The 24,211-nt window shown below is 42.2% G+C and overlaps 1 protein-coding gene across 1 annotated transcript in view; it reads left to right on the top strand.

Moving 5' to 3' along the window:
- Positions 1 to 24,211, top strand: part of zfpm2a (zinc finger protein, FOG family member 2a) — a 115,972-nt gene that overhangs the window by 20,725 nt on the left and 71,036 nt on the right. Inside the window, exons 2-3 of the mRNA XM_070965993.1 lie at positions 11,035 to 11,193; positions 18,763 to 18,864. Coding sequence (XP_070822094.1) covers positions 11,035 to 11,193; positions 18,763 to 18,864 — 261 coding nt within the window. The remainder of the gene's footprint in view (positions 1 to 11,034; positions 11,194 to 18,762; positions 18,865 to 24,211) is intronic.

A 24,211-nucleotide genomic window follows, 5' to 3' on the forward strand; every position in this document is an offset into this window, starting at 1 on the left:
GATTGCCTTGGCTGTAATTAAAATGGCACAGAGACAAATTTGGCGCAGGGCTAAGACACGGGGAAATGAAGGAGGTAGGGGGAAATTGCAGGGGCTACATTCTGTCATCCAATGAAAAAGTTGAGGCTTATAAAGCAGCAAAATGATTGTCAGAGCGCTACTGTACGCCACAAAGGAGCAGATATATGAAAAGAAAAATGCAACCTTATGGTGGTGGTGTTGTTTTCGCGGTGTGTTTATGTGCAGAAAATGGTCAGGGAACAGGGGCCGTTCTCTGTGGCTCCGAATGAAGCAAGCAAACAGGAGTCAGCGATGGTTTGTGTGGCAGAGCCGATGCTGTTTAGACGTCCTGAACGCCAGCCGGGCTTGCATCCATCCACAGGCCTGTGTGTTTGATGAGCTATTGGCAGGCTATGGGGACACGTGTTCCCGTGCCTCGTGGCAAACATACCTTTCACCGTCTTTGACTCCACAAGCCTGTGTGACTTCTCGGGGAAAAAATATGAAAGAAATCAAAGCGCCAATAAGCTGAGGGTGTTAAGCCAGAGAGGGAGAGAAAAAAAGAAAAGAAAGACCTGAGCGACTTTGGATTTTGACAGAATCTTCGTGCGCTCTCTGACAAAAATTTGCATTGTTATCGCAGATAACTGGTGATGTTTTTACTTGGTTGTACATTTTTGTGAAATATGTAAAATGTAAACCGAGCCTCTAACGATTGCCTTAATGACGCGGATCTTGCTTTTTTCCTCCGAATCGCGTCTTAGCGGGCTTCTCAGTGCAGGATGTCTGATATCTGAATATTAAAAGGGAGTTTCAAGCTCATCTGCAAATGTGATTTGCACATATCACACTTCTGCAGTCGTCAAGCTGCTTCATCGCCAAGCTTCTGAGCAAAGAAGGCTGGGGAGGGGAGGGAGAAAAAAGAAAAAGAAAGATGCACATATGGGTTGCTATTGATGTATTCCATTTCTGACCTAATTTAAATCCCTGCCAACAAGCTCATATGCATACTGTACATTTGCTAAATTACAGAGTGTAAACCTTGCCTTCTCACAGAGACAGGTGTAAACATCAATGTTGTCATAATGCACCACCAGTAAATATGATAATCGTGCCATGCTGCAATAGAGCACAAAATAATTTGGACATCATTTTGATGCCTGAGGGGCCCAGGGGAATGCCCTGCAGAAAGAAAGGTGGCCCATTGACATGCTATACACGCCAAGATATAATTATAGCTGCCTGTCTTTGTTCCTCCCAAGCTTCCTCTCAGTGCACTAGTAATTTGCTTGTGATATTTTGGTATTCTTTACGATTGAGTTATTCTCTGTGGACTTGAGTATTACATGGGTGCAAATGAAGATGCGAAGAATCTGCTCCACTGCCAACTCCCAAGTTCAGAAACTGTAAGTGTAATATAACAGCGGAGTTGATGCTGGTAGTAATAAGTTATTTTGTAAAGCCTGATTTGAAAATTTATGTGGCATTCTGACACATAACGACTGCTAGTCCCTCCGATTTTTGGCGTCATCGCTGGCTATCTGTGTGGGACATTGCTGATAATAAGAGGCAATGCCAGAATATCTTTAGGGTATGCAATGTGTCGAGCTGCGGTTTGTTGTCATGATAATCCCCTCATTTGTAATGTCGGGATCAGCAGGTTACGGCTCTCCACTTGCCTGCCATGTCAAGACTTGGGACTGGCGAGGTGGATTGTCATTTCTGAAGCAATATTTTGACAGCGCCTTCACTTTACTCGCATGCTGCGGCTCAAAGGTCAGAGCTGTGCCACTTCCATTTACTGTGTGTGAACACTCAATCCCTGAGGAGTGGAGCTCTCTACATCTCCCCCTGCAGTCTCCGTCTCTGACACACACACATGCGCATAGTCTTTCTTCCTGCCTCTCACCATTTAACTCACTTGTTTTAGGAGATAGATGTCAAGGCTAGTCCCACACAGAGCTTTATAGTGGGTCTAAAGCTCCCAAATTGAAGGGCAATTACAACTTATAAACCTTTATAATGGAGTAAATGGAAAAAGGCAGGTCTGTTCAGTTTAGCTCACTGTGATGGCTGATTTCCCCTCCTGCCATCATTCCAATTAGCGCATCGCAAAGACAGCCACCTCTCCCTCAGCCACTGCTGGTCTGGCTTGCCTCACATCACACAAACTGCTGGGTATTTTTTAAAAACATAGTCTGGTATGATTGTTACAACTGCACAATGTCTCAATGGTGTAGCTGTCATCCATTTTCCTGTGTGCTTAGTGCCACTCCTCAGACACAGAGGCAGGTTATGTCAACCAAATAAGGCACTTGTCAGTAATACAAAAAGACATTGTTGCTGGGCCATTGTTACCTGCTCTGCCAGCTATCATATAGAAAGTGATGGAGTGACGGTGTTTTGGAGCACGGTGCAGCTCCAGAGCCCCAGGGGTATTATGGGTGTAAATCTCCCTTACACAGTTCTGCTCCAGGCCAGGGAGAGCATCATCATTAGCCAGAGCAGATGGAGGGGCTTCAGCACTGTTTTCCTCTCTCTTCTGTCGGACTGTACTGCTGGAATCTGGTTTGATACAGTTCATATGGATGGGAGCAACAGCCGAGCTCAGACAATGAATGATGAAATCCACATGAAATCAGATGAAAGCTACAGTACACACATAAGTAGGCAGTCTGATTCATCATTTATTTGTGAAGTGATGATAGTGGAGGTTTGCTTAAGCACTGTGTGCTCATACAGTATGTCTGTGTTCTTTTGTTTTGTGGCAGAAAAGTGTGACACAAGGTAGGTTCTGACTAACAATGGAGGCTGGTAATGACAGTAGATCTGAAATAATTGCTCAATTAATCGATCAGTCCGTCATCAGCAAATGAACGTAACTATTTTGATAATTGGTCACTCGTACGAAGTCATTTTTCGAGGAAAATGTCAAACATTCTTTGGTTCCAGCTCCTCAAATGTGAGGATTTGCTGCCTTAAGTCTCACATTGTTGTAAATGAAATCTCTTTTAGTTTTGGTCAGACAAAGCAAGATATTTTCTGATGTCATCTTGGGCTCTGGGACATTGGGGTACTGACACCGGTTTGTAATGTTTAACAAGAGATTAAAGCAGAAAATATTTCAGCAGATTGCACAATAATGATAGCAATCTTGTGCTTATATGTAGCATCTTAAATATACGTATTATATGGCGCAGTTTATGTTATTTGCCCCAGATTTTCTATTTCTAGTACAGCAGTCAATGTATGAAGACACGTGTAAAACTTTTTTTGACCAAATCAGTAAAGTTGATAAATTAAACTGCAGGTTTTCTCCAGATTGTTACACTGCATTGGAGCATGCGACCAACATCAGATATTTCATAAGAAGCCAATATCAGGCTGATATAACAGTTTAAGCCTCATTTCAAGCAGCTAATCAGTGCAATCATTTATCAATGAGGAGTATTTATCTCCAGCAGCCACTAGCTCCCCATTGATGCAGTAGTATTTCACAGTGTGCTAGAGGCCTGCTATCCAGGGAGCGGGGAGTGTGTGTGTGTGTGTGTGTGTGTGTGTGTGTGTGTGTGTGTGTGCGTGCGTGCGTGCGTGCGTGCGTGCGTGCGTGTGTGTGTGTGTGTGTTGGTGCGTGCGTGCGTGCTTGCGTGTGTGTGCGCGTGCTGTCTGAAGCACTGGCAGAATCCTAATCTTCCAGCAAGAAGCTTCACATGGCCAGATCAAGAATTAGGAAGGAGGCTGAGGGGGGGTGGGGGGGTGGGGGGGAGGAAAAAAAAAGCCCATCTCGGTCTGTGTCTTAAAGGACAGTGCTTTGAATGTCATTTGACAATTTCCTTTTAATTAGAACTAATTTACAGAAAGATGCCCACCAGCTAATCTTTACAGGATAATTAACTTCTATTTTCTTTACTTTTAATTAAAAAGTGGAAAAGATTTAGCTGATCCATAAAGAATTGTTCTTTTGAAATGTTCATCAGACTTCACACTTCTTTTGGCATTGGTAATATTTAGATCCTATCTGCTGCTCACAGTCTCCACTGAGTTATTGCAATGATTTTCTCCCCCTTATCCGAGGTATTAAGAAGTGGAACTATCAATAGTAGAAATAGGAACCAGAGGAAAATTAGAATTGAATTAATGAAGAATTTATTGCGAAAGGAACCCCCCATCCTTCATAATACTGGAATGAAATTGACATCTTAGATATATCCATTTCATAGAAAGTCCTTGATGGGAAAATATTGTTTTATCTTCATTATTTGATACAGTAATCATTTTCCTTTTTCTGAAGACTGCCCATTAAATTCTTTGAAATGATGCTCCACTAAACGCTAATTGTTGCAGAGGCAGTTTTAGCATTTACAATAATGCTATTTCAGCCCCCACAGACTCGCAGGCCGCTGAATGTTATGAGTACAATGGTTTTCAGGTTAAACAGCAGCATCTTATTAAGCACTTAAGACACAGTCAAGTGTCTGGTGCCACTACAGGATGAAAACTCCCTCAGCCTCATCAGAGCTGGTGAAGAAAAGTATTTTCTTGCCAGTGTTAGCACCCTCCAACAGACTTTACTTAGTGGAGATAAAGTGAGCCAATATGAGGTGAGTGTGCTGTAGACAGAGCCTCCACTCGTCTGCAGACGAGCCAATGGCTGAAGATGGATGCCCCCACTTAACCATGATAGCTCCCTGGAGGAGCCTCAGTCAATGGCTTCATTAAAAGTGAACGTTCTCGTGAAAAGCTCGCTTATAAACCAGTAATTAAGACCACACATATTTTACCTGCTTTGTTTCAGCTGTCACATCCAGTGTACAGGCACATGGTTAACTTTTATTTCCTTATAAGTAACAGAATGACACTAATAAATCATTCAGCCAGAGGACAAGCATGTGTGTAACAGGAAGGGCTTGAGGATGCTTAAATACAGCAGAGTGGCCATTTTAACAGAGTTTTAATCTGTTCGTCGCCACTGCAAAGCAAATGTTATGCTGCAAGAGAGGCATTAGCTAAGCTCGTATTAGTTGGAGGACAAGCTTTGTGACTTTTATGGACCAAACGTTGTCCCAGTGTCCACTTGGACGTGTGTGTCTCTAAACTCTAGAGAGGCAAGTGGATGCAGTAGAGTGAAGCAGGACCCAGCTAACTCCACAGAGAAACTGGCTGGCATCTGCTGAAGCCCTCGGGCACGCTCAGAGGTGCCTCCAGCATTTTAATGGCATAGTCAAATGCCAGCATGTTTTCATGCCATTCCAATTCAAATTCATTGGATAAAGAAGTAAGAGCGTGTTATTCCCCTTCAACAGTCCAGACAGAAACACTGGGCGCAACAACACAGAACTTAGCAACTCTGCAAACATGCTGGGATCCAACGTTGTGTCTGATTGGAATAAGATACTCGACTAGAATTATGTTGACAGTGTTTGAGAAATGCGAACAAAAATAAATCTCTGTCTTACAGAAATAACATCATTCTGCATTTGGGCAACCCTATCACAAGCTGTGAGGAGGAATTCAGAGAAGCGATACAGCCGATGGGTGTGTCTTACTGCACAAGGCACAGATGTACAGTACTGTAAACTTAGTGGGCCATCGAAATGCATGATGTCATCAGATCGCCTTCAGATGCCTTGTCATCTCTCATGCCGCAGCCTCACAGAGTGTGTGTGTTGACATGTGTGAACGTACACACTCCCTGTCACCCACCCCCTCCCCCCATGAACCCGCCCTCCCTCCTTTTCACCGCAATTTCCAGATGAGCGTTGGAGTTCTCAAGCAGTTTGTTGACTGTTGATTGTAAGTGCCCGAATTTAGGAAGGCAGCCATTTCTAATCACGAGAATTACATTGCTTAGCAACCGGAAAATCAAGTTAAACAATACCACTGCTTATTCTTGGTCACACACTGCAGCTCTGAGAACACATCAGTCTCCACTGAAGCTGTTCCACGCTCCTCCCAGCTCACACACATACACACACACACACACACAAGCAACCATTCAGAGACAATATACAAAATGGTAATTTACTTTTGACTCGTGTTACAGCATTAGCTCCACATTTAGTTTGATCACAGTGTACAACTTGGAAAAAGCCTTTTTTTTTTTTTTTGCATCATGTGCGCGCAGTATGAAAAAAGATGTTTGAAATGAAAAAATCCTTTGAGGGTTCCTGTAGCATATTAAGCTATTAAGAGTTGCGTAAATGGTATCTATTTCATTACAGTGATCAAGGATTAAATTAGAGGCCTGAGCCCTGTAAAATATACACTAAGTCTCCTCCAAGGCTGAGGGAGCCCTCTTCATCCCAAAGGTCATTAGAGCTGAGGAGAAAGTATGGCCCCCAGTCTCTCCTTGCCTCTCTCCGCTTTCTCCTCCTTCTCTTTCTCTTCTCACTCAGCCCCTCGCGCAAGATGAGACAAAACAGTTTTCTCTATTCTCACACTTTTCTGTCAGCGAGTCAGTGTTTATCCGTTCCTTTCCTCCAGCTGTGGAGGTAAACTTATGAACGTGTATCTAAGCCTACCTGGCTCACAGCGTACGGCTACTCGCAACTTGAGACAAAGTCTGTATTTCTGTATTTCCTCCCACGCAGAAGTTTGAAGAGTCCTGCGGAGTATGTGCGCGCTCACCTGGAAGTGAAGAAGGCCCAGTATCAGTGTTGGCACAAAGGGCCAGTCACAGGGAGCGGAGCTGGCAGAGGTTGAGCTGCACGGCCCTGTTGGATTTTAGGGCTGCATTATGCATTCATGTTTAGTCTCAGGTGCTACGTTTTATCCCCAGGCCAGCTTGGACACATTTTCAATGGACCTTTTGGATGAAAAACTGTATAGGTGGGAGCAAAAATGATTTCCATGCTTATAGAGATCTGCCGCTTTGTTCTGTCAGATTCAATTACCTCACCTCTAATTAGGGAGCTATAGAGGAGGCTGGGTTTGTGATCCACACATCACACTGTGGAGCCTGCTGATAATGTGTGGTATCGCTATCACAGCCTGGCCACAAGCTCCCCACATTGCGGACGGCTGAAAAAGCACGCCATGAAATTAGCAGTCACTCGTACAGTTTTGCACATACACACATATTTGTTTAGAGCTCTTCGTTTTTTCTCTCTTTTTTTTAAGTGTGAGTTTCCGAGGCAAGGTTGGCACATCTGTGTGTTTTTTCCATTTTCTGTTTTAGTCCACCAAGGCACAGACTGGTGCACAGAGTGCTTTCCTGAAAGATATTCTCGATCCAGCACCTCTGTCCGTACTCCTCTCTTCCCTGCGCCCCTTCCTCTGTGACTCATTAATCCTCTGTCCATCATATGGTCTCAGAGTATCACCCCATTTTATAGACTCAGTGGGGGCATTACCATATCCCTCTCCGGAGCTCCACTCCGCATGGCCGATCCCTATCAGACAGAGGCCATGCCATGAACAAAAGAGCCACTGTGATCAAGCCTGCATTCAGCTACCAATGTCTCTATTAGCACTGGCTGCTCCTGCCCGCTGCTCCTACTGCACGACTGTTTGAACAGGGCTGAGATTTCTCTCTGTAGTCGGCAGAGGAAGAGTCTGATGAATGCGGATGATACAGTTCAGGGTGGAGGGTGTGGATGACAGGGCTGGAGGAGTGCAGAAATACCTGGACGCTGACCCTGACTGGGGTAAAGTTAAGACAGGGTGTAGTTTCCTAAAACATGCTCTTAAAATTGAGCCGATATTCGTCTTTGTGCTGGGATGAGTTTAGCAAAGCAAGCCTTCTGTAGGGAGACAGAGTCATGAATTAGCTCTTGAAAGTCTGAACAGAACAGCTGTCAGACTTGAGTGTAAAGATGATTATTGTAGGACTGACGTTAATAATTATTCTCGAAATTAATGATTATTTTTCATAATGAATTGATTCATTGTTTGTTCGAGTCGTTCCCAGCTGCTCTGACTTAAAAAGACTCGTCGTCTGACTCATCACAGGTTATGACCTATTAAAGGAGAAGACTGTTGAAGAGTGTAATAAAAGAGTGTTTTTCCTCTCAGATTGTTTACACGTGAAGGACTTTCAGAGGCCTGAAATGGTTAAAGTATCCAAGATTTCACAAAAAAGCAGAAAATCATTTTAGTGTGTCAGAAACATTATTCTTATAACCACAGTCTGTGTGACCGCCTCAGATTTATTAGGGATCCCTTGTGATTCCAAGTTTGGAATTCACCTATTCAGTAAGGAGCAAATGAATGACCCAAAAATGTGTGACCTAAAATGATATAAACCAGAGGAAAACAGCAAATAATGACACTTGAGAGGCTGAAATCATTGAATATTGTCATTTCTTCTGTATGCATGACATTATGTTGATCAGTCAAATATCAAAATTGTGGTTGTGTTCATTCATTCACTTATGAATTAATTTATTTTTTCCGTGGTTTACAAAATGACTAATTTTTTAAGAAATTGAAGTTTAGACCTGATGGACGTTTTCAAAGGTTAGATTTCAAACTTCAGAAAAGACGCCATTTAATGGGGACTTTTCTTTTGTAAGATTTCCAAGTAAGTTTTCAAAGCAGTGGTTCTTTAATGTGTTTAACTCCAGCATCATCTCTCGTGTAAAATCCCTTGCTTTTTACAGATTTTTCTATCTGTTGTAACGAGCACACCATTTTAAAGCAGGCTGTGTTGCTTTCTGTGGCAGCGTGAAATGCAGACGCACTCTCCGCGGTGTCATTGGCCATCTGAACTCCAGAGGAGGCTTGATAAGAGGGTGAAGCAGCAGACATTCCTCCGGCCCAAATTGTCAGCAGACTCTATAGAAATGCACCAACAAGCGCAGGTCACACAGTGAATGTGACAGGATTTTAAACAGTACACAACTAAATATAGCAGGAACGCCACTATCAGAAAATGAGTTAGGAGTGTGGTGCTAGTCGTTTAGAAAGTCATTATTCTTATCATTGCTGTCTCTGAAATAATTTCAGGTCTCTCCATGCAATGAATACTGTATAATAAACTAAACATGTGAGAATGCACACAAACTTTAGTAATCTACGTATTCCCCAAGAAGTAGCCATCAGACCCCCTTTAGTGTCTCTGACTGGGTGGAGTACTTCATTTTTCCATATTCACCAAGGCCTCCGGTATCTCTATCAGTCTGAAAATGCTCCATTTAGTTACTATCTGTTAGAGTGGGGAAGTGAGATGCCCTTATTCTGAGTCTATTAAACCTCAATTCTATCTCATCTTATCTACCTAATCTTTGTGTCTTATTGACCATGAAGTTTATCTTTAATCTCCCTTTACCCTTATTATCGCACAACACTGTAGGTCTATTTTCTGTGGTGCAGCAGTGCTGCTGTATTTGCCGGCAACAGAGGAAGAATCGTTTAGTTGTATACACAGTTCTTATTCAGCTGTGTAATGGAATGTGTACAGAGTGTGTGTATAGGAATGTATTTCCCTGCTTTCTTTCACACTGTCTTCGATTGCCTTGGCAGGAGCTTTTAACGCCAGTCATACAATCTCCCCTTGATACTGCGATATTTATCTCTCAGTATCATCTTAAGCGATGGTAGACTCATCGAGTCACTTCACGCCTCACTTCACTCCTCAGCAAATCAGCAGAAGGCATCAGATAAGATCATAAAACTGTATCCTAATTTAAAAGCAGCACTCTGCCTCCGCAGTGTCTATTAGAGATCTGTGTGCTAATTCTTTTCATGTCCGGGGCTCCTGCAGATGTAGGCCTCTACAAAGGAGTAATTTATAAGACTAATGAAAAGAGCAAGCAGTTTGTGGACATCAGGGGGGTCTTTTATGAGGCTCGGTGCAAGAAGAAAGAGAAACAGGAGAGGCACACCAGCCCCACTTTCTGAACTGAAATTATTGCTTTATTAAAGCTGAGGGGTTCACTCTTGCTACAATAGAACAAACATGTTGAAAGGTGTCGAGAGGATATCAGTGCACTCTGAGCTCCAGGATGATGCAGAAGAGGCTGCAACATAGCTCATGTGTGACAGACAGAAATGGAGACAGCATCCACATGTATCCATTTTTGATATGATTATTCAGTTTAGACGTTGCTCAGGAAGGAAGCTGTTTTTTCCTTCTTTTTTTTTTTTAGGAAAATTGTGCAGATTTCTTGCTTGGACTGTGTTATTTCAAACATAAACTAACCTTAAACTTGAAGTGTTGCATCACTTCTTTGCTATGTAAATTCATGTGCAGACATTGGAGCTATGTTTTGGTTTGGGAAGGAGAGGTGTGCCAGATGCACATTATCTTAATAACATTCAAATGGCGGGTGAGATGTTTTTCAGAACTAATACAATTCAGGTAGCAGTACAGTAATTCCATCAACGCCCTTGATTGAAGCAAAATGGTAATATGCAAATACCAAAAGAGATGTACAGCTACAAGCAAAACTCTGAAATCATTTAGATTTAAAGAAATAATATTGCACAGAGGGGGGAAAACATTAATCACACGGAAAAGTGTCTCCTTTAAGATTGCACTGGTGTATTACCCGGAGGCATGGAATGTAAATGGAAAATCAACATTGTACCCTGTGATAAGGCTAACAAATTAATAAAAGTATTTTCTTTCCTCCTCCCATGCTGATGCCTTTATGAAAAGTCTGGAAAGGAACTTTTTTTTTTCCTCCTCCCTCCGTCTGTGTGAGGTTTTGTTTTGCAGGTTCCGGGATTAAAATCAGTGTTCACCTTGGCTGTATTTCAGCTTGTTTTTCAGAAAGCACGGGGTCTCAGAGGGCTTTTTCAGTAGCTATAATGGAAAGGCCTTTATGAAATATTATGGTACAATAATATTCTTTATTGACATGGCCTTATCTTTGTCTATATGAAATACTATATCTGAACATGGGGTGTATAGACAGTACAGTGCTGTTCTGCACTTGCAAGTTGTATCTACATTTGTAGTATCTCAACAAAAGAAACAAAGAGAGGGAGAAGTTTTTTGAGCGCCTGAAGGATGTGATGAAACTGCTTAGCATCTCCCTTGTGTGTGTCTGCGTGTGTGTCTGTGTGTGTAATGTGTGTGTGTTCCCTCAGGTCCTCTGGAGGATGGCCTGGAGGAAGAGGAGGAGGAGTGCGTCTCCGAGGAGAACGAGCTCTTGGCCAAAGACGAGTTCTCGGTGGAGGAGAACTTCTCCGCTGAGTTTGAGACAGAGAACATGAGCTGTGAAGACATGGAGTACTTCTGCAACAAAGGTGAGCATCGCTTACTTATTCTAAACCAAAACTTTAAAAGCTGTTCTCCACAAGCAGTGCACAGTGCTCTTTTTAATACCTAATCTGAGACAATATGTTAAGCCGCCCTTGTGCCAAGCATCAAAAATAAGTTTAACTCCTGCCAATGGTGTCTAATAAAATTCCACAACATGTTCAAATCAAACCTGGCACAACTTGTATCCGTACGAGAATTTCTCCCGCATCACTGCCTACAGTTGAAACTATCCATTTTGATATTTGATCCTAGCCATCCACCCAAGAGCAGTGGTTTGATCTGAGAGAGAGATGGCATCGGCAACACTGGCTCTCCCTCTGTGATAGTGCTGTGAAGGTGTGCTACGGTACGCCAATGCACTGGAGAGCGTAGCACTTCCCTTTGAGCCGGCGCGAAAGCTCTGTGAACACTCAGCAGCACCTGCTACTGCTCGGAGGTCCAGCACTATAAAGCGCCTTAGCATCGCCAAATGCGCCCGAGTCCTCTTTGAACTCCAATTCAATTAGATTGCTTCTTTGTATGTTTGTTTCATTTCGGTCACACCTTGCCATCACAGGAGCTAATTTGTGGTCTGCTCCAGGTTACAGTGTGAAGATGACAGACTTGTCCCGCCTCCCTCCCCCTAACTCCCCCACCCCCACCTCTTTCTACCCCCCGGTCGCGTGGCTTTCACTACCCCAGGTGTCCCCACTCTTACTGGCGCACGGATGCCATAAATTTGACTTTTTAATGAAGAACCAATGCTTTGAATGTCTGCCTCTTCCTCCTCCTTTCAAAGGGAAAATTGTTTAGAATTATTTCTTCACACTTCTAAACTGATGTGCCTCGTGGGATTACATTATTGAAGAAAAATAAATCTTTCATGTTTCAGGTATGCCCCAGTAATCGTATCAATAATGTTTTCCTTTTGTTCTCGGGGAAAAGTTGAACGGCACAATTGTTCGGAAATTGCAATTACCAGCGACGCCTCGTTTTCTTTAGCCTTTGTCTCCTTCGTAATGTGTCCTTACACAAACTTCAAAGTGGAATGTATGGTCTTGTAATAACCCAGTAGCTATGAAATAGATGGTGCAGTACACATTGGTGGCTACAGCTTGGGAAAAAAAAAGTAGAACTTCTGAAAATCTTCAAAGAACCTTGTCAGAGCCGTTTGATATTTCCATTGTTTTGGATAAAACCGCATGAGGAAATGGGCCTCAAATCTCCTTTCCATGTTTATGAATAAAGTCAACACTAAATAGCAATCCCAAATGTCAAATACTACTTTTTGGAGACACTGGTAATCTGTTCCTTGTCATACACAAGCCTTACTAGTCAGATTTTTTTTATTACTTTGCTATCTGAGCTTACAGTAGCTAAGTCTCCCTTTGCCTCCTAAGACCCAAATGATGTACTATCCAAATTTCTTTTTTCCTCATGGCAAGTTGTGCGCAATCATCAGGTGTAGCCATTTTCCCCATGATCCCTTCCTCAATTAGATCTATTTAAAACTAATGTCGGCGTAGCTTAAATTTACCCCACTTATGTGAAACTGCCGTGAATTAAACAGGACGCAATCCTGGCGGCATTAAATGGTTTAAGTGTGTTATTCCTCGACTATAGGAGGAAAAAGAGAGCCCCCTTGATTAACTAAACCCTCTCAAATGTGATGGCGTGCTGTAATTAGCCCTGTGCGGACTTGAACGTGGGTTTTAAAGCAGCCACTCATCCCATGGCCTTTATCTTCTGCTGCTTCCCAGAGAATAAGGTCTCCCGTGTAAGGTTCCTCCACTGAGCAGCGACTCTCTGGTCTTAGCTTAGCCTTGTATCTGTGTAGTCACTCTCTGAAATGGGCTTGTCAGGGGGACCTAAAACCTCCATTAAAAGTTTCAGTCTATAATAGGTATTAAAAAGCTGTAGGAACACAAAGAGGAGTACCAATTTTCATTAACATATGAAGCACTTATTAACTTTGATCAGAGTGCGGTGAAGTAGCAAAGCCGCTTAAAGGCGCAAAGGTCAAGAAGTTGAATGCCACCAAAGACTCAGTCATTTGCCTTACCCTTGCAGAAAAGGGACTCCCCAGATAAGTGCATGGAGCACCTTGACGTCCCATCTTGGTCTGAGGCTTGGGGACCTCTAAATTGGGTGATGTTTGACTCCTTAACCTGTTGGATTAATGATGTCAAGGCTCTCAATGGTTTTTGGTGCTTTCATAGTTGTGGTTTGGGAGATGTTGGTGGTATCATATGCAGAGGCCTATTGGCTTTTGCAACATAATTGTGAAACCTCATTGATGCTAAACTATGAGTGTAATCCATTTTTCAGGAAAAGAAGAAGTGACATATCCCAGTAGATTTTCCCCCAAAGCCCCATCTGCAGTGGTTCCAAGCCATTTAGCCTCAGGACCCTCAGCACAAACAGTTATGTGCTCGTTATATCACTAGTTGCATGCGTCTATGGGTTGGGACCAGTTAAACAACAGGAGTGATTATTTTCCTTGTTCTGTATGAATCATTTTTTCTCTCCAGTAAATCAGAGAAAATAGTGAAATTAATTTATATAAATCAAGTCCAACTTTGTGAAGCAGAACATCTTTTTTAGCTTTCCAATCTCTTAATCATCTTAAAACCCTGCAGCAGTCAAAGTTAACCTAAATATTACTACTATTATCTTAACCTAAGAACATTTTTTTATATACTTAACTAGAGTGTTTGGGGTGTTAACGCTACTTTAAACTGCAGCTGCATTACATTTCAGAGGGAAATATACTATTTACTGTAGTATTATTTATTAGACAGCTCAGGTCAGGATTTTACATATGATACATATGATCAACAAATAATATATGATGCATTTTTCACATAGTAAACCCAATACCCAATTGCACATTAAGTAGTTAAAATTAGCCCCATTTAGCTCAACTATAACATTGAAATGATGACACCTGCATCTTTACTAAAATAAAATTTTGAATGAGGGACTTTTACTTGTAGCTGTGTATTTTTGCTCTGTGGTCTTACTCCTTTACTGAAGTAAAGGATCTGACTCTGCCCCTTATAATGATGCAGCTACCATTTAGAGGGGTCCTGACCCCAGCTTTGAGAAGCACTCATCATTATTATCAAGAATAAAGAAAACTCTGTAAGCCAACACTAGAACTACTACATTTCCACATGTAGCACTCGCCAATAAAAGTATGAAGAGTCCCTTGTCAATGGCTCTCAACATAATGTTACTGGGACAACATATATGGGTGTGAAATGAAACAGCTTGGTAGAATAATAGAGCCCCAGAGAGAAGGAGCACTGTTTTAATATACAGTACAAATACCTATTGAGAGCTCTGGGAGAAAAAAAGCCTCATATCTAAAGAAATAACCTTGGCTTTTCCCGCGATTAAAACAGAATCTTACCTCAAACAACTTCTCCTGCTCGGTCAATTTCACATTTATGGAGCTCTGCTTGTGAAGAGCCCACAGTTGAACGCGCTGACTCCACAGCAAAGATTTATACTCTATTGACACACCTGGCTCCATAATTGTAAGAAAGATACCTCTTTTATATACACTGAGTGGCATCTTTTTTACTGAAATTGTGAAATTTCACCTTGCTGTTTTACCCCCTCTTTTATTGTTGGCTATCTGTGAAGTTCAGCACAGGGTGTTGCCACAAGCTGTTCCCTTTGTGCGTTCCAAGTGCTGTCTGATGACAAATGACTTCCTTAGTTTGCTCTGACAGTAAATTTACATGTCATTTCATGTGTCTCATTTCCTCACCATGAAGCACCTTTTTGAGGAGTCAAATTACATGACTTTTTTCAGCTCAGACTGCTTGATTCTGATGCTGTTGCGAGTGTTAATGTGTCAGGATGTGTCAAGAACAACTCAATGTAAACATTTAGCCCTCTTCTGCAGTGTTCTCCTCAAATGACAAGAATCATAATGTAGGCAGAAACATTTTATCACAGTGGAAGTGAGGAGAGAAAGCTCAGGACTGCATAGACAGGACTTAACATAGCAAATAACAAACCCACCTTGACCCTTCAAATAACCTCTGAGTGAGTACTTTGACTTGCAGCAGTCAGAGATGTACAGTAGCAAACAGAAAGTGGCAGAATTAATTATGCCACTCTTTGTGTAACACAGAAGTAATCAGAATCTCCAGCAACACAGGAGGAAGATCTCCTTGGCGCTTTCGCCACAGCTGCCAGTGCCCAGAATGGTAAATGTGGAATTTTAATGCACAGTTGATGCTGGAGAATATGGGGAAATGCTAATTTGTGGTGCGATAAGATGAATCGAGTCATCCCTTTAGCCCCATTTGACTCAGTGGAGGAAATTAATCATTAATGTTTGTTAAGTATGACAATCTAACTGGGCCAGATCTACATGCTCAGAGACTGAGGCAGAGCGAGATAAAGACCCAGGCTGCAGACAGGGAGGAAAACTGCCAGATTCTGTAATGATGGGAATTTATTGGCATTTAAAGAGACAGTGGCAAGGCATTTCACTAATAGCCTTCCTCCATTGGAGTGCTCTGCCTGCCACAAATTGCATGCAATTCAAACCTATTTTTCAGATAGCAGAGAAGTCTTACAGCTATGCTTGACTTTGGTGAAAGAGGTTGCTTCCTGGAATTGACTTTATCTGTTGCAGCATAATCTGCATCAACAACCTAATATGCAATATCAACTGACTAGCACTACCACTGCTGGCGGATTGCTGGCATCCCCCCTAATATTACATTCTGAAAATCATTGCTAAGCTACACTAGCAAGATTGGGATGGGTTTAGAAAAGTGGCAGTGGGTTAAAGTCATTGAGCCTAGAATTCAGTAACATATAGAACTGTGCAATCCCATATGAAGACTTAAAAATACTTATACTCCATTTTGCAGAAATTGCGACCTGTCTCTAGACTCAGTGGTCAGGATTAGAGCGCTCTGAGCTCCTTAAAGTCGCACACGAGAGATTGACATTTTCAAGGGCTTCCTTGGCAGAGACAATGCTAAAAGGGAGAGAAAAAGCCAATATGACTTTGTTGCTACCTTGCTCCAGGAATTGTGTGTGTAAATCGCCTATAAGCTTATTGACCTGAATGCATAGCATGCTGCGTGTGACTGCGGTTTGGCTAGAGAGCTGTCCTTTGATAGAGCAGCGATAGGGCTGATTTTAACAGCTCACTGGCTCCTCTTGCATGCCCGCCAACCCTGCACCCAGCAGGCCGCCTTGCCTCCCCAGCCCTCCCCGTCCCTTCTGTTCTGTTCAGCCTTCTCTCATTCAGCCTTAAGTATCTCCATTTGACTGTGCAGGGAAAGGAACCTAAGCCAGATGTAAATTATGATCTAGGCGATAATGTAGAGGATGATCATTGACAATCTGTCTCCCTTGATAAGACAGCAGAGGGTTTCAGTTCAAATGATGAAACAAGGCAGGGTTCCTAGTGGACCACTGTGAATGTGAAGTGGAGCAGCTCAATCAATCTATTTCTATATCAGAAAGGTCAAAATTCCTTTGTCGTTTAAACCATAAAAATGGGTCTCCATATTCTTCTGTATTCCAGGTTTTATCAGACCACACTGTAAGCAAAGGAGTGCTGCTCCAGCACTTCCTCTGCTCTGCTTTTTACTGGTGACATTTGTGCAGGAAACTTCATCAAAGCCCTGTGACATTGTTCCCTGTGAGGTTGCCTGGGCGATTGTGTTTAAAATGCATTGCAAACTGTGTTAGATAGAAGGCAGAAAATCCTTAATCACTGCTTAATTAAGGAATCATCTTGTAGCTTCATTTCCCGGGCTGTAATTAAACACTTCCAATACGTTTCGTTACAGGGCTTAACATGTTCGCCTGAGATCAAGGTAGTGCCTTTAATGTTATCTCGCCAGCTTTTTTTAAACTCCGCTCCATTGGAAGGAACTGTTGATATACGCCTTTGTTATCCTCGTCATAATACAAGTCTAGTATGCTAAAGAGGTTCTTCAGGCCCAACAATAAATAGTGGGGGGAATTTAGTTGAGTGGGCTCCCTGATTATATACTGGGAGAGGGAAGGAGTGGGGGGAGAAATCGCCTGCCCAAGCAGACACTTGCATAAGCAAAACTGGGTCATAATGACCTCATGTACTGTAAGTAGGACATTTCTGCAGACTTCCCTTCACTATCACTTTTTCCTTCGTATACGTCTCCTCTTTTAGTGCGAGGCAGAAAGCTGACATCCTTTTGGCAATGTTTGCTACCTTCTTTGAAGTGAGCCATGTCAAAAAAAAAGCTAAACAAGCATGGTGTGTGTGCTTGATCTGGAGATTAACCTAACTGAGGACGGATGGCTCGGGAGTAAAGTAGTGTGTGTCCCGTGGCAGTTGTCACTGGAAGTGTGATAACTAACACTCTGAAATGCTTTTTGGAAGCTGTGGGGGGAAAAATCAGATACAGATGTGGTAAACAACCACATGACAACGTGTACGTATGTCCTGTCATATTTGGTGATAGATTTTTATTGCAGGCTGTGTCAGCCGCATCTTAACGATATATTGTCTTTGTCATCCAAATATATTCACATTTGAATCTACACATCATCCCTTTTTGCCTTGTTGAGTGTATGAAGTGTAGTAATCCATTGTAGTAATCCAGGCCTGTCCTTGACCGTTCACTATTGGGTTTAAAACATCAAAGGGATGAAAACGATATGGTGACAAAAGTAAGGGAAATGTTCCTCTACAAACTATCAGCTACCACTACATGCCCCAAGCAGGTTTGCTCTTACTTGCCTGAGTTTGGAGAGACACAGTGCAACCACTGTGTCAGCCTCATTGGATTTATTCAGAGCACCACACTAGGGGCACCTACTAAGCACTGATTTATATGTCTATAAACTTTGAGTACAAACTGTGCTTACTACGGACATGCAAAAATAGATTTTTTTTACTGTAAGTGCATCCAAGAGCGCTCAACAAGACCTCCCATCAGTGTTACCGCCATACATTCAGAGGTGGAGCCTGTTTAACAAGGTCTTTAAGCACTTACACCTTGGAGAGAGATACCCAAATATCCTTTAGCATGGTGTGTGCGAGCCCCAAGACTGTAAATCAGCCCTACATCCTATAACACACATTCTACCTCGCACCACAATAGATCAAACGGTAATAAATAGCCACCTCTCTCCCACACATTGCTTTCCTTCCTGTTCCATGGGGCTACCTCCTGTTCCTGCAAGCACTCATGGGAACTCTTTTTACATAAAAATATGCAGCTGGATCTGGTGAGCTCACAGCAAATGTACATACACAGAATGATATATACACGTAAACACACACACACATCGCACACAATGTCAGTGGCTCACGTGCCTTCAGACTGTGACACACACACACAACTAGTACAGGAAAGAGTTATAAAACTACATGATTTTTTCTGGGATAACATCCAAAGTCCTAAGAATCTGCCCTTTGGAAGGGCAGCACAGTCCATAATGCAGTGATTAATTAAATTAGGTGTCTGAGCATTAAATTTGGATTGAGTGCTGCTCACTTTGTGTCTCGCATGCTTCATAGGACTTAATCTTTTTCTGCCTTACAGGAGAGGAAGATGGCAACCGAGAAGCAGGAGAGACGGAGATGGACGGGCAGGGCGAGAAGACCAGGCATACCGCTGTGGGGCCAGACGAATGGGATGGTCCAAGTAAGAAAAGAATTCCTATCGCTTTCCTAGATAGCTTCAGAGTGCCCTTTGGCAAAGTTATTCTAACTTAACTGCAATGCATGTTGCATAGTTTGAGGTAAGGTACTGATTTTGGCATTGAACCTAAAAGAAGCAACAGGGTGTTTGCAGACACTTCTGCTTCAAAGTAACAAAGCATTATGTCTTGTATAGCAACTGCAGATGGACAAATGAGTCAGAAGTCTGCATGCTATGTAACAAGCTACTTCAACTAAATGTACACCCACCATTCAGTAAACAGTACATTAAATTACCAACAATTGCTTGTACAAAAAAGCAGCTTTATCGTTTATTTTCTAAAGAAAGCTATAATGCAATGCAGATGTAGCTTTTACAAAGAGTTTACAACACTTTTTTATCTTGTTTTAGCCTTTTACTAAGAGTAACTTCATCAAAGTGATGGATAATACACTGAACAAGATAGTTGTGGAGCAATTACTGCTCAGCAATCGCCTGCACCCACACTGCTGAACACACAAAATATGATTCTTTTAATGCATAAAATGACCTCAAGAATTTATTGCAGGTACATGCGTTTGTACAAAAAAGAAAGAGAAAGAAAAAAGAGGAGAGAGAGGTAGAGAGAGAGGGAGAAAAAGTGGATTTGGGCAAGTTGTGCTTGCTAGCTCGAAGCCCCCCGGGGTGTGTATTTTATACTGACAGTGAATCAGTGTTATCGCACCTATCAGATAATGCATTTATCATTAAATTTCACATTTGCATTTAAATCTGGGGAAGGAAATGAGCATTGCTGGCTAAAGATAAGAACGCTGGGACGACAGTAATAAACCATCACTGTGATCAGTCAGGAGAGAGGGCTGAGGGGGTCAGCTCAGAACTATGGGGGCCATGACAAAAAGAAGGCATCACATGCGGAAAAAAGCGGTATGTGAGGGGAGAAAATGCTGAGCTTAAAAATACTGCTTTGAAAAGGAGCGATGGATGTAGCATGACTAGATGTATGACTGACTGTAATTATCCTTCCCCCTTCTACTTAGCCATCAGAATGAGAATTAGAGGCTCAGAAACACACTGCTGGATGGGCGATGCGGAGAGGAGGAGGAGGAGGAGGAAGACTTGAGTTTTATGGGAGTAAAGTGTCTCTTGCATACAGTGAGGATGGCTGAACTGCAGAAGAGGTGATGTGAGACATGATGCCCATTTCATGTTTTACTAAACCACAGCCTGAGTGCTTCCGAGCTATCAAGTGACATCCAGTTTGAAGACTTGAGCACTGTGTCCTAATCTCTGCTGTATTACAAACTGAATAATGACACTTAGCACATGGCTGCATCCAGCTTAAAGAATGAACTGTATACAATCGAGTCAGGTTTATATATATGTAAAAAAAAAAAAAAATCATTTTGTAATCAACATATTACCAGCAATGTAACTTTGCCGACATCTCTATGATATACCAACCAATTAGTAAGAGACTTACACTGAGGCAGTCGTGCCCCTCTGTTTTCTCAATGGGCAGCTGAGAGTGGGCAGAAATTAATCTTGGCGCATAATAATGCCATTCACTCTCCCATCATGGCTGCCATGAAAGGTCATTTCCCTTTTTAATTTTTCCCATTGTGCTGCAAAAGTCAGATGGGCATGTTATAATTTGAATAAAGAGGGGAATCAGACAATCAGATAGGAACATTTGAAATGACATGACTTCCTGTTCAAAGCGATTAAAAGCAAATTTATTTAGTTTGAGACTGTCTACCCTTTAATCTCTTTGTAAATGTTCAGATAGTTCAGCATTCAAAAGTTCTTTGTTATTCTTTGGCTTAAGTTTAAGCAGGTGTGATTGTGATCACCAACAGATAATTTTTAATCACTGCGCGTGTGCATCTGAATAGGATGTGTAATGGCCGTTACATAAAAAGAGTGAAGCCTTTTAATGAGGTGGGCTAACTCGGAACATGCCCACCTGCTTTGGTGATTCTATTGAAGCACCTCCATACCGTTTCCCTTTTGCTGAGTAACAACAAAAGCCTTTACAATCTACATCCTTTAATTGAACTTTTTTTTTGTCCCTGCGTTTCATCTCCACTTTAGTAACTCATGTCAAGTGCTGTCCACGATCACCCCACTGTTCTCTGATTGTCTTTCTGTCTGGAACAGCAGAGAAGCGCACAGAATGGCTCACTATTAATCTGATAGCTGCCTTTTCTGTGCTGTTCAGAGTGCTGGGGCTCTGATGTGGAACACCCAGCGAGTTCCCTTTCTCTCCCCTCGTCTCTACAAGTATGTCCTTAAGCAAATCTGCACACTGATCTTCTGTCTCGTGTTCATTTCTCGTCACGGATGTTTCGCAATCAGCCGCTGATTTGGGAGATAGCGTGTCATGCTATTCTATTCATTTTCATGGACTGGTGGTGATAGGAATCTGACTCTGTCTCTCTCATTCTCTCCCACTCGCTCTCCTCTAGGCTAATTGGGAATGGTGTGTGTTAGCTAGCTAACTCCGCTAATGAACTTGTTCTCAGCCTTATCTAAAGGCTTGCTCGTGTAAACTACACCCCCTTATGAAAGTCAGGAAAATCCAGGGTTCGTTGAGAGAGCTACAAATGTGATCACTGTCATTGCTACTAAAAGTGTTAAGCCTATAGAAGACTATTTGTTTCAGATTGGTATTTAGTCATATATATGTTAATAAACTGATGAATATCTGGAGCAGGAGCAGGGCTCCTCTGGTCTTTACCTATAGAACCTGCATGTATGTATTCCTGTCAGTGTTGTACATGACTGATATGATGAAGTTTTGTAGGATTGTAAAACTGTTGAGCACTATGCTGGTTGTAAAGGCCTTCATTTAAGTTTATTGTATTGTAGCATGGACACACACAGAATAAAACAGTATTTAAGGGGCCGCTTCACCACTGATGGTTCTTGACCTTTGATTCAGACCATACTTTTTTCAAAATCACTTCCACCACCTTTAAGGAAGTGCAGCTCCTTCAACACGTTGAACATTAGAGACAATGTGTAAAAGGACATGCAAGAATGACTGATACTTTGAATTGAATCGAACTGATCTTTATTTTAGTCTTAAAGTGAGATGCAGTGATGTAAGTGATAATGAAGGTGCAGTTATTTTTTGTAAACTTTTCTTTGTAAAGCTACTGTAGCTGCAGCTGACGCGTTAACATTCAAAAACCTTCACAGATTAAAATGCACTCTTTAACTTCTAATGCCAAACATTTGTGCATTATATACAGATACATAGATATAGTAGATATGGTCACAAATACAGGTAAAATAAAGGACACAGCAAAGGAGGAGATGCAGAAAGAGGAGATGAGTGTGACAGAGAGGTAACAGAAGCCATGTGATCACCTTGTCCACAAATCTCTTCTTTTGGCTGTGCCTGGCGGCCGGCTTACTCAGCTCCTGGTGCCAGCTGGGCATCAGCCAGGGCAAGGCAGGGGTCAGCTGAAGGAGTGGCCATCTGAGAATCTACCTGACGGTCAGACACAGACGGAGCACAGGCAAAGAGACCCCCGCCCCCACACCCACCATCAGCGCCTTAAAAACGATATCCATTTCATCCACCCCCTTTTTCCCCCTTTCAGGACATCAAACATGCACACGCTGAAAACACCGCTTCAGTCAGATGTAAAAACTCATGAGTCTCATTTTTGACTCCAGCCAACCCAGAAGGGTCTGTGGCCGATCCGTCTTCTTCCAGTCTCCAAAAAAAAAAACAAAAAAACAATAGCCATTTCAGGTTTAATGCACATATGTCATGCTAGGAGAATTGGAGGACCAGATGGCCACGATACTGTGGCAGGTGCCTCAACAAATGTTTGCGGTTGCCCGTGCTGCTATTTATATCGTGGTGAAACACAGACACGCAAATATTTGCAAAAGGACAGTGGGCCCTTTTTTGTTCGGAGTCAAAGTGATCACCAATATAAACAGATGGGATTAAACCTTTTGGGCATCAGTTACCTGAACTTTGAAATATCATCAGTTCATCTGAAGAAACTTGTTCAAGAGGAAAAACAGGAAAATGCTGAGAACGAAGGAGGAAGGTTATGGCATCTTTATGACCCCATAAGCTGTAATGAGCAGTCCATAATATTCATATTTTTGCATTTTAGTTGCAGATGCTTTTCACCATTTGGCCTGAACTGAACTGAAAGCAAACTGACCCAAACTCCAGTGCAAATACAGCAAGAAACTTTTAAATTCTTGCCCAGCGACAGTCCATTTGAGCACAGTTCAGTCAGGTTGCTCTCAGTAAACAAGGCATTTTTTAACTCAGCACCCAAGTCCATTATAAAGTCAGGGTGTCGTCAAGGAAGGAGGGGTGAGCCGAAATGAGGGAGAGAGACAAACGGAGCACCCAGATGCAGATTAGGCTGCAGAAGATGAGGGTGTAAAAGGGATTTAATGGTAGGATGGATTAGAGAAATCCTTGTAACAATGTTAAATAATTATGGTTCCAGCCGAGATCAAAGCGCCATTGATTGAACCCCTCAAGCCTTCAGCACACAGAGTCTTGGAAAGCAAAGATTGGTAAACTAGTGCTCAGACCACTCCGGCTGCTCCAGTTAAATTGGATTGGAAATATTAGGATATAGATGAATCCTTCAGGAGGCTTTCGCAAAGCTTTTGTCACCGGAAATGTAGCTTGGGAACGGTATGAAAGGTTTGATAGTGTACTGTCTCGACAGAATCATAAGACGAGGGTGTCGCAGCTGTCTCCACTGATACCTAAGCGTTTTAAGTAGACTTATAGACACACTTGACTGTTATATCAGCAAACTGAAAACTTTCAGCACAGGCTTTTATTCAAGGTTTTATTCCCCCCCCCCCCCCCCCCGTCTTGTAATCAAGAAATTTGGACGTGCATCATGGCAATTCTTTCTCAGAAAAGGAAGGTTTTATCTCGCTCCTCCAGGGGTTTATTCAAAGTCTTCAGACAAGTCTCACAAAACATGAATGACACTGAGATTGCTGATACTGATGATGAAAGTCCATCATCAGCTTCTCTGTGAGTTCTGGGCCCAGAGTGATGTAAAATTAAATTGCAATCAAAGTTCTACGTGTAAACATTGTCCGCCTTTTTTTTTTTTTTTTTTTCAAATACATTTACTTCTGAGGAGATTGCTGATGAAGGCTTTATGCTATATGCATCACCTGTGTGTAGAGAGACAACACCCTCCCCCAGCGACACACACACACACACACACGCACTTCCACAAATTCACAATGTATGATTATAATGATGAAATATGCAACAAGAGATTAGACAAATCACTGTACTCCTATGCTGCATCGCCTTGATGCAAATTTAGTCACTGAT

The sequence above is a fragment of the Chaetodon trifascialis genome, chromosome 7 (assembly GCF_039877785.1).
Source record: "Chaetodon trifascialis isolate fChaTrf1 chromosome 7, fChaTrf1.hap1, whole genome shotgun sequence".
Taxonomy (NCBI): domain Eukaryota; kingdom Metazoa; phylum Chordata; class Actinopteri; order Chaetodontiformes; family Chaetodontidae; genus Chaetodon; species Chaetodon trifascialis.